This window comes from Ailuropoda melanoleuca, chromosome 10, assembly GCF_002007445.2.
Source record: "Ailuropoda melanoleuca isolate Jingjing chromosome 10, ASM200744v2, whole genome shotgun sequence".
NCBI lineage: Eukaryota > Metazoa > Chordata > Mammalia > Carnivora > Ursidae > Ailuropoda > Ailuropoda melanoleuca.
The window spans coordinates 75409630-75420841 of NC_048227.1; the positions used below are offsets into that span (position 1 = coordinate 75409630).

The 11212-nt window shown below is 34.6% G+C and overlaps 1 protein-coding gene across 10 annotated transcripts in view; it reads right to left on the reverse strand.

Annotated features, from left to right (window-relative positions):
- The window catches only part of PTPRK (protein tyrosine phosphatase receptor type K), a 553021-nt gene that overhangs the window by 417454 nt on the left and 124355 nt on the right, over window positions 1-11212 (reverse strand). For 9 of the 10 annotated variants that reach the window (XM_034669108.1, XM_034669107.1, XM_034669109.1 and 6 more), the window contains exon 2: window positions 10341-10463. In XM_034669108.1, the coding sequence (XP_034524999.1) occupies window positions 10341-10463 (123 nt within the window). Of the gene's footprint in view, window positions 1-10340; window positions 10464-11212 lie in introns of those variants that run through there. The other variant, XM_034669118.1, reaches the window with a different exon arrangement.

Here is an 11212-nt window from a genome sequence, read left to right on the forward strand (position 1 = left end):
CTGCAGTAACTTGATATTTTGCCTGCTAAAGATCCTAAATTCAGAAAAATTAAAATGTCAAGAAGTCTTCTCTTAGTAACTGTGGAACTTCCCCTAGAGCTTTGGACAACCATAAAGATATGGTCCTTACCTGATAAGACCAGGGAAAATAAAATGCATTAAGTTTGTTTGGTATGCTCTACGTATTTTAACTAGCTCAACATCACTGTAAGGGTTGCACAGGAAGAGCTTCAAATCAGAAAAATTCAACATTCTGTACATTTTCTTCAGGTAAATGTTATTACAATAAAATATGTGCCCAAGATACTACAATCTATAGGAAGAACCTGATATCTGTTACTACCCTCAATGTCCATATATCCTTACCCTCAAGCGAAACAACCACCAAATCCTTATGAAATAGTTAAGTCCAGTATCCCAAAGGAGAACTGTTCTCTTCTCCACTCAGGTACTATTGGTTATTCTAATAAATTAATCACAGTCATTCAGTCTTATTAGCAAGTGGTTTCTGCTTTCTTCCCCTACTTTGCCTGAAGGCTCTGCTAAAAGCTATAGGCTCTAGAAATTGGGGCCTCAACTTATGGCCTCAGTGGAATGAATGGACTAAGGTAGATGTTTCTGTGATGTCTTCAAGGACTAGCCTTGTGGGTAGAGGCTTCAGTGCTGACAACATATATTAGCCAGACCATACCAGGACATAGAGCCAGAATTTCCAGGAATAATGACTTCCTGAAACAGACTGCAATCCTGAAATTCGAGAGATGAATTAGTTTATGAATTAGTTAAGTATAACTTAATGAACTAATGAGGGAAATCTAATTGGAATTATTTGCTTGGAAAATTATTGGTATATTTTTAATGGTCTTGCTCTCTAATCCATATTTTCATAAAACCTGAGATGGTATCTTGGTCCCACTGACTGCTCATATATTCAGGAATACATTATTTTTCTAAGTTTCTTTATTGTTTCTTGGCAAAGCGGTTAACATGGTAAATACAAGAAGAATGGGCTCTTCCTTTTTACTGGAATGTAATCTGACAAATCAACTGTGTAACCAAAGTGTTCAAATTTTATGGACTGCTATATTTAAGAATAATGCTTATTAAAACACACATAATAAGCCCTCCAAAGTGACAAAAATGTGGAACCAATGATTAACAAAACCTTCTCAGTAATCAGGTCTATTGCTTGGTCTAAGTTTATGGGTTCTCTGCTTGAAAGAAAGATAAATTTCTGACAGGCTAGGAATCCCAGCTGATCTGAGAGACAACAACTTTCCTTATTGTTTATAGACATTTTAAGTTGGGCTCTTCGTTACTTGGAGCAGGAGAAAGCATAAGAGATTCAACTTTAACCATACCTCCAAGTCAGCCCTGAAGGTCTTTTTCCTGCAGTCTCTAGAGAAAGATCTCTACTTATACTCATTTATATAGACTTCAAAAAACTGGATCTTTTTCTCCTCTATCTCTACATACTTGGTTGGATTCCTAACCTTGACTTTCCCAAGGCATGAAACCTTTGGCAATTTACTCCACCTCTCTGAACCTCATTTCCTTTAGCTATAGAGTGAGGTTAATATGTACCTCAAAGGCTTTTATAAAAATTAAGTGATGGGGCTCCTGGGTGGCTCAGTTGGTTGAGCATCTGCCTTTGGCTCAGGTCACAATCTTGGGGTCCTAGGATCCAGCCCTGCACTGGGTGCCCTGCTCAGTGGGGAGTCTGCTTTTCCCTCTGCCGCTCCCCACAACCCCCACCCCCGGCTCACACGTGCTCTCTCTCAAATAAATAAATAAAATATTTTAAAAATAATAAAATAAAATAAATAAAAATTAAGTGAAATGCCATATTTTAAAAAATGCCTGAGATTATATGAAAGCATCTAACCTGGCTTGGATAAAAATCACACACTCAAAACATAACTTCTGAACAGCCAAATTGACATTCCACTTTCCTACTTAATTCACCAACTATCTAAAAACAGGGGGAAAGGAGAAGGTACAGAAATATGTGAAATGAAATTTGTGGAATTGTTCTATTTAATTTTATCCTCATAAACTGCAAGAAGTACATCAGTGTCTCTCTTTAATCTATGTCTCTAGGTGGAGAGTTCATGATGCTGCTGCCATTTTTAAGTTGTCAGGTACTCTAAGTATAGAAAACATTCATTTTTTGTTGAGAGATATTTCCCAATCAATAACTTGCTCTTGGAGGGTGGGGGACAATGTCTGTACAACATACCGTAGTACTCTCAGCAGAAATTAGGTTTGAAAACTGACAACCTTCCAAGATTTTTAAAGCATCTTTTTATGTAATGGCAAGTACATAATCACAGCTCTATGATTTTTTACAATATCAACTATGAGATAAGCAACATCACATCTTTTTTAAATAATCTCTAATTTAATCACTTATCTTTTGTGTGTGGTTTTTTTGGTATATTTTTCTTTTCCTGGCATTCTTCTTGTATTTGAAAGATAATAAGCTTTTAAACTGAGACTAACAGAATTTCTTAGCCACCATGAGGCAAGTTTACTCTTGGAGAGGAAAAGTATCAGGTCATCACAACACTTTCGATCACACTCCCCCCAAGGAAAAGTAATTTTGTTTCTTTGGACCATGTATTGATTTTATGGTACACGTTAAAGGTACCTGTACAGTCTTTGAAATTACTCTGTATTCTTATCCTAATTCATTTAAGAGACTGAAAGTTCTCTAGCCCTGACACCAGTATTAACTTTTTCTTTCTTTCTTTCTTTGCTTTCTTTCTTTCTTTCTTTTTTTTTATGCTAGCCTGTTTTTTTCCACTGAGATATACTGGGACATATCTAACTTAGATACATTATGTACCTGAAGTATCAGGAAAATATTCCCGTCTCAGCACGCCATTTCTGTCCACAGTAATTTAGACATTCTTCATGCTGCATTTATGTCCACAAGGGTAATAGTCCTTACAGTAAAAACCAGCCTTCAAGAAGTGTTTCACCCTTCATGAAGTCCATTACCGCCTTTCTCTCTCTGACCCTGCACTGCCTCCAACTCCCACTGTTTTTAATAAGCAACTCAAATGTGGTAAACTATCTTCTCTGTGCTGAGGGCAAAAGCACCAACAGATACATGATAACATGGTTTGGAAGAATACACTGAAATAAGCCCATAATTCTAGTCCTAAAATACCCCACTGCAAACAAAGTCTTAAAATTATTTTCAAACCCTAAACTTTAGTCTGATTCCTGTAGTCCATGAATTTTTCTTCTGCTTTATGTGCTCTAATGAGACAGCAGATAATATATGTGTTTCCAAAGGTCTGCTTATACAGACATGAGGCAACTGTTCATCAAATAACTAAAAATAACATGCAGGTAAATCAGAGAGGACCAAGTATCTCCCTAGGGGTTGAGAGTCTCAAGTAGAAAACCCAGAAGCTCAGCCACAATTCCAAACAAGTCTCAGAGGCCATTTCATGCAAAGATTAAGAGACAGTCATTTACAGCTTTTAAATTTTGGAAATAGTATTTTAGATGAAATAGTAAAAAATCAACACAGATACCTCATTATACAGTGGATTTAAATGCCCATGAGTAACTCAAGGAAATATATCAGCTACACTACGATTACAAAGCAGGATGATATGGTGGCAAGAGTAATTTTGATATTAGACAGATGAACCTAAGTTCAAATCCCATCCCTAGGGGGCTTTAAGCAAGTTATTCACTCTACTTAACTCCAAAGTATCACTAATTTGTAGGGTGCACGTGAGGATTAAGAAAATATATCGTGTCACTGGTATAGTAAAACCCAGTAAGCCACCAATAAGTCATAGCTAATGGTAGTAAGTACCTTCATCTCTGCACATTTCATGTTGAGTGTGCACCAAACCATTGTTTTCAAAGTGTCCTTTGGAGACTTCTATCTCTTAAGTGTTTTTCACAGAAGCCATCTTGATGGAGCTGGGGTAGTGGAGAAGAAGGGTGTAGGGGTAGTGATGTAGGGAGTACAAAGCAGAAAGATTCTAGGACCATTAGCTCCTTGTGGCTGATTTTACATATGTGAGTACTGTGAAATATTATTTTCATAAAAAGAATTCTATTATTTAAAAAAAGAAACTGAAAATCATTGAATGATGCATGGCCTTACAGTTTTAAACTTGTAAGGTTTTCAGGCTGTCACCTTCTTAGAATCTAATGCCACTACTTAGAAGTTTTCCCATCTGTGTTAATGAACTGATGTTAAGCTTTACTCTTACTCTTCCCCTCTCTCTCGTTGTCTCCCCGTCCTTCGCCTTCCCTCTACCACCCACCTCTCAATTCTCCTTAAGACAACTGCACAGGTTCACCCATATGCACACGTTAGCTTTAGTCATATTAACAGACAAAGATAACTAGACTACAAAAAGAAAATAAACCAACACTTTGGCCTGATTTGCTCTATCCTCTAACACAAACAAAACCAGCCATAATACTGCAACTTAGTATCTCTATTTACCAACACTACATACCAACACTATATACAACTTTATTCTATCATCTCTGCCATGTTTTGACTCTGGTAAATTTGCTATCAAATAATTCTGTTCATTCAAATGTGTGAGATTTTAGCAGCTATGACCTTGTAGAAACACGTGTCTTATTATCAATTGTCTATAATAGAGCGATGAAAAGATTAGGCAAGGTAATCCACTCATTTTAATGAGTGATTAAGGTTCCCAGAGAGATAGGCGTACAGGTTAGAAATGGTAAGTCATTGCAAAAACTCCCTTGAAGTTTCTCCTGAGGTATATCAAAACGGGATGCAGTCCATACACAATAACACTGTTTAGTAAATTGACTATAAGTCTTCTCTTATAAAACTAAGACACTATCTTCTTAACCTAGAAAACTTAGCTGGAACTGTATAAACTATAAAATATTATCATATGAATCAAATTGTGGAACCCAATGTTTTATTTGACTTTTAAACATCACATTATCAGAAGAAAGCCAGGCACAAAATCATGTGACCCACGTACAGTCCCTACTGAATACACAAACACATTTAGTCTCTCCAAATAAATATTTGAAGAAGGCAACCTTTATTTCAACAACCTGGCTAATAATTCATGTTTAAACTCTGAGGGAAAAAAAAAGGATACACAGTTCTAAATGTAACAAGTTAATATAAAGACACATTTCTTAACAGCATTGTTCATTCCTCATCCTTCTCTGTGTAATGCTATTTTTCTCTCTGTTTTAGTTTGGGGGCTTCACCAAGGGGCAGAATTGATATCTGTAGTTTCTTAAACTACTGAATCACACCTCACTAAGTTTTATAACAAAGAAGGAATGGTTTCTTACTTCAATCTTCAGATTAATTTAATGATATAGGGCTTTATCTTTTACTGCATACATAGCATGTATGCATTTTATGGAAGGAAGTCTGTACAGTGATTTACATTATTATTAGTGAAAAGTACCAGAGTGAAGGTGGGATACAATGTAGTCATAATTTTAAATACTATCAAATGGGTACTCTAGAGACTCTAAACTAAAATTCAATTAGTCATTTTACAAAAAGCTGTTAAATAAAGAAAGCAGTTATAATTATAGTAGATGATAAATGTATTAAGATGTCAATCATGATCCCCAATCTCAGCTCTAGGACAGAACGTATAGTAAAATGGTCAAATAAGTTTGTTTCATGAGGTCATAAACATAAAAGAATACCTGACAAACAAGGTCAGGGACACAGATGTATTTGAGATCAAAGAATAATTTCTAGTTCCATGCAACATCTCTCATTCTCATTTCAGGCTGCTAAGGAATAAAAGATTGAGATTAATTTGACATGCAAAAGACAAAAGAGAGAGAGAAAGAGAGAAAACCTAACGGGAGCTCCTCCTTGGTAGTATTAATAACACTTAAAATTATATTTGAAATAAATAGGTAAAATCATTTATTAAGGCAAAAGCCAAATATTAATAATTATGTGAAGATCTTCTAATCACATTAAAATCTGAACTGAATATAATGTTCCAGAAATGGGGTATTTGTTTTATTCAATTCAATTTTTAGCAAGAGAAAGAAAAACCTTTTTTGTTTAATCCTTGACCAAAAGTATTTAAAAAAAACATATATAAGTTGACATTTTTGCCTAAATAAAATGAAATAGTATCTTGGGAAATCAAAGAAGAAAAATACAGTTTACGTTCATGAAGAACTTACAGTTTAGGGAAGAGAATGACATATACAAAGATGATCCTGTAACAGCCACAACTGAAATATGTACAAAGTACAGTGGAAAACATTCAGATATGAGGATAGAAGAAATGTAAGAGTTCCAAGCCAATCAGAAAAATCCTTCCAACACAGATGGAACTTGAATAGACACAGTAAGAATGGGTAAGAGTTTGGTGAGTGGATAAGTGGACAGAGAACTATCTAAGCAGAGGGAAGAGAACATACAAAGGTTCAAAGATGCTCAGAGACATAGTATTTTTGAATATCAGGGCACGGATGCAAAATGGTGGAAAAGAGAGTTGAGCCCATTTGAGATGTCCTATGATACATCTTTTATTTTAAGCTATAACATTTTTAATTATTAGTTTAGTTTTCCCAAAGCATCCCTGTGAGCACTGGCTTTATTTTGCTTTATTTTCTGCCACTTTTTATTAATAAATAAGATATATAGAGAAAAGTACCGAGCTCACAATTATATAGCTCAATGATTTTTCAGGTCAGGCACACCTGTGTAAACACTACCCAGACAAGAAATACAGTACTACCATGCCACCTTCCAAGCACTAATAATCCCTCACCCCTGCCAGCCCCTCCTGCAAGTAAATAATACCCTGACTTCTAACATCATCAATAGTGTCACCTGTCTTTGAAATTATATAAATGAAACAGGGTACATACTCTTTTATGTCCACTTTCTTTCCCTCAAGGTGATGTTTGTGAAATTCATCCATATCGTATGTGGCAACAGGTCATTCATGTACATCATTGTGTTATACTACCTTATATGAATGCATCACCATAAATGCAGATTTATCCATTGCACTGTTAACAGATATCCTTGCATTGTTTTCAGTTTGGGCCTATTATGAACACTGGTGCATTCCTGCATATTATCATTTGGAGAACATGTGTACCCAATTCTACAGGGCTTACACCCAAGAATGGATTTACTGGGTCATAGGTTATACAAAGTCCTTGTACAGATTTTTACTCTGACCAGTAGTATATGAGAGTTTCACTTGCTCTAAAGTCTTAAAAAACCTGAAATTTTTATTTTCATCTTTCTGCTGAGTATGTAGTAGTTTCTCATTGTGATTTTAGTCACACAACCTTGGTGATTGAGTTGGGGAGGTGCTCATATTTTCCTATGATTTTTGGCCATCATCCTAATACTAAATATCCTAAATTAATTCTTTTGCATATTATTTTTAATGCACTTAGCAGGCCTTTCAGTCACCATCATCGTCACCTGACAAAGGGAGGGTGGGCGCTAGGAACCACTGAAGAACATTTTAAACAATTATTGATAACAATGTATCTTCAAGAAATAATTTTCTTCTTTCCTCTTTTCTTATCTTCTACACATCTTCATGCTTCTATTAATCTAATCTATTTGTCCATGCTATCCGTCTTCTTCCCTTCTATGTTTCTAGTCCAAAAAGGTCAATAAGTAGAAGGCAATTAACGATGTCCAAGTACTGTCCAGAGAGTTCAATAGATCAATAACAGTTTACATCTGAGACCTAGTCTTCTTACTTTAGGGTTGCCAAAGTTTTGAAGGTGTTTGTTTGTTTGTTTGTTTGTTTTATAAATGAAACAAGTAAGCATGCCTATTTATTTGAAAATAAATGGATCATCATAAAATTTAAACAGGATAAATATAAATGTCTCCTTTTTGTTATATAACTCATGAACAATGTTTTAAAGAAATATCAGAAGGAAAAAACTGGTATCTACTGTAAAAAGAGAACAGTAAAAGAAGATATACAAGGGTGCTTTCTTTCGCTTTCCCTAAAGACCAAACACAAGCCACATTTGGCAAAACTAAAGTAGCCATGACCTTCTCCTTCCTCTGCATGATTAATTACTTAATGTCCTATTAATTGGAAGATGTGGCTGAATTTCAAACTCTTTCATTTTCTGTGCACATCATCCTGTACTGTAACCACCGATTAAGCTGCTCATCAAAGGTGAGCCAACAAGGTCATCTGAGCAGTATCTCTTCAGCTATTCATTATCCATCTTCAATGGTAATTAACAATGGTAACATTTCCATAAATCAACATCTTTCTGATTATTCTCTGATGATAAACAGTCAAAATATGTGCATCCCAGCCCGCCTCTTTTAATTTTATATTAAAAAAAAAATTCTAAATATACCATAGAGAAAGCTCAGGTGAAATAGTACAGGAGTTTCTTCAATCAAAACGTATGAAGAAAATAAGGTTATGTACCTTTGAAAGAGAAATACAAACCTATGCACAAAACTAAATGAGTCTGCTGGTAACACAGGGAGCAAACATAAGCAGCAAAGGGTGTCAGCCACCTAGGACCAATTTATTCCCCTGGAAAGAAAATTATGGCTCAGTCCAGCTTCAGAGATAACCATTTGCCTACTCAGCCATGGAAGATGACAATTTAAAACAGGAAGCAGATTTAATTCACCTTACTCTCAAAACACACATTACAGGGTGGACCAATTAAAACTTGTCAAAGAATAGAGTTACCATATTCTTTTCCAGACCATAATTTGGAAATGTAATTTTTAGGTCTGGTTTTGTTTATTTTGTGTATTTGTGTTGTATTGTTGCTTATTGTTGATGTTTTAAGCTTTCTGGCTCTATAGATCAGATTAGTTAGTAAATCCAGAAATGCTATTGATAAAACTCTCTTCCTTGGTTCACTTGAATTGACATTTTCATCTCCAATGGCTAGTCTAAAATTGTCATTTCTAAAATTCACCACTACAGGAAGGTCTTTCTGAATTTGAAGAAAATTAATTGTAAAGTATTTTTAAAACTATCATAATAAAGTACTGAAAACATGTGTTAAAACTTAAATTATTAGCAATAGGTAATCAGCTTATCAATTACATAGGATTATATATAATTACATAATGATTATATATTACTACACAGCATATTAATATATTACGTTGTTAAATATTACATTGCATATTATTATATATACATGATGATATATAATGTATAGTTATAAGCTATATTTATTTCTAAATATTGGAAGGAAAATAATTCATGCTTTTTAATATTATATTTTAGTATTCCTGGTGACATTTTCAATTTTTGCAATTTAATAAGTTATTGCTAAACATACATATACAGAGTTTGGGATTGGTCCCAAATTAATATGTAGAAGTGAAGGCATGTATATTGACAAAACGAATAAATGATAGCATTATAAAATGATATGTCTATATTGCTACTGTACCTTAACGTGTTATTCACAAGTAAGAGAAAACACAACTCAAACTGGCTTAACCAATAAGAAGATGTATTATTTCACAAAACCAGAAATCAAAGGATGTATCAAGGTCTAGATAAAGAATGAACAGGACTCAGCGCTATTTATCTAAAATTTACCCAGAAAAGACCTCCTTCTCCCTTCAATAATTTTGTCTCCAGGCAGCCTCTCCTCAGAGCCACTTGTATGTTTGAGAGCAGAGTGACAATGACATAAGCCATCTCTCCATCATGGAATATAAATCCATCCTTTCAGTCTGATTGGACTAAATCCGTGTCATTTAACTGAATAGGTACTATGCAAGTTGATCTTACATTTTAGATTATCTTAAAAGAATTTTGTTTGCTATGCTTTTATGGGGTTTTTTTGTTGGTTTTGTTTCCATTTTGCCTTTTTATTAAATAGGAAGAAAAAAAACAAAACAGGGGCGCCTGGGTGGCTTAGTCGGTTGGGCGTCTGCCTTTGATTCAGGTCTGGGATCCAGCTCAGAGTCAGGCTCCTGGCTCAGCAGGGGGCCTGCTCCTCCCTCTCCCTCTGCCTCTCTCCCCTACTCATGTTCTTTCTCTCTCTCACCCTCTGTCTCTGTGTCTGTCTTAAAAATCTTAAAAAAAAAAAAAAAAAAACCACAAATACTTAAATTTTTCCAGTCAGAGATAGCAAAAACATAGTGAGCATTCTGGAAGAACACAGGATTATAGAAAAGTTATTGAGGGAAAGGCAAAGACAACAATAAGGCTCTTAGATGTGGTCAAGTAGTTTGCCATAGTAGTTTACAATAACAAATGATTGTGTTACACCTAAAGTAAGAAAATAAGACATATTCTAAAGCCATTCCCCCAACACTGGGTAAACAGAATGATTCTCACCTTGAGGCATCTCAGGTGGCAGATAATGAGGTTCTTGGGAGCTAACAAGTACCCATTCGAAGTCATCATATAGATCCTGGTGGTAATCACAGGCCCCTGGACCATCGTCAAAAGTACAGCCACCTAAAAGAAGAAGAGAAAGATTATTGTTACATTCTACACAGATTTGCTAAAAATTGAGAACGTGCTGGAGAAGGAAAGATTATATTGAATATGTAATACAGCACTCTTAATAATAATTGGTACTCCTGTTTTTGACTATTCTTGTTAAATTTTCACATAAAATGAATTTCTATCAGTAGTTTCTGTCTGAATAGGAAACCAGTTTGAGCCTCAGAAGGAAGGCTGAGGTACAGGTTTTGAAAGATCTGAAGAGTAGAAGACACTTGTATAGAGAAGCTTTCCTGAAATATACAAACCACCTAAAATCTAAACAGATTTTAATAACTTCAGTGTGGAGAAGGGAAAGAGTAAAAATTGTCTTTTTTCATAATGCAAGCTCAAAAAGGTGAAGTTAATATTTAAATCTTACCAAATTCCTTGCTTGAAAAGAACACTTTGAAAGAACATTTGAAATAGTAAATGAAACATATAAAGCTTTATAGGGTCTAAAAGTATTTGAGGTCAGTGATACATTCTTCCATACTTTATTTAGATTATTTTCGTACACATTTATGACTTAAAAGGAGGGAAAAAAACTAAAACTTGAGTAAAACTGATCAGATTCGCCTTTAATCACTCTCACCACTTCCACTTTATTTAATAAACTTTTATATATATATATATATATATATATATATATATATATATACACACACAACATATATAAATATGTAAATGTGTGTGTGTATATATATATACACATATATATA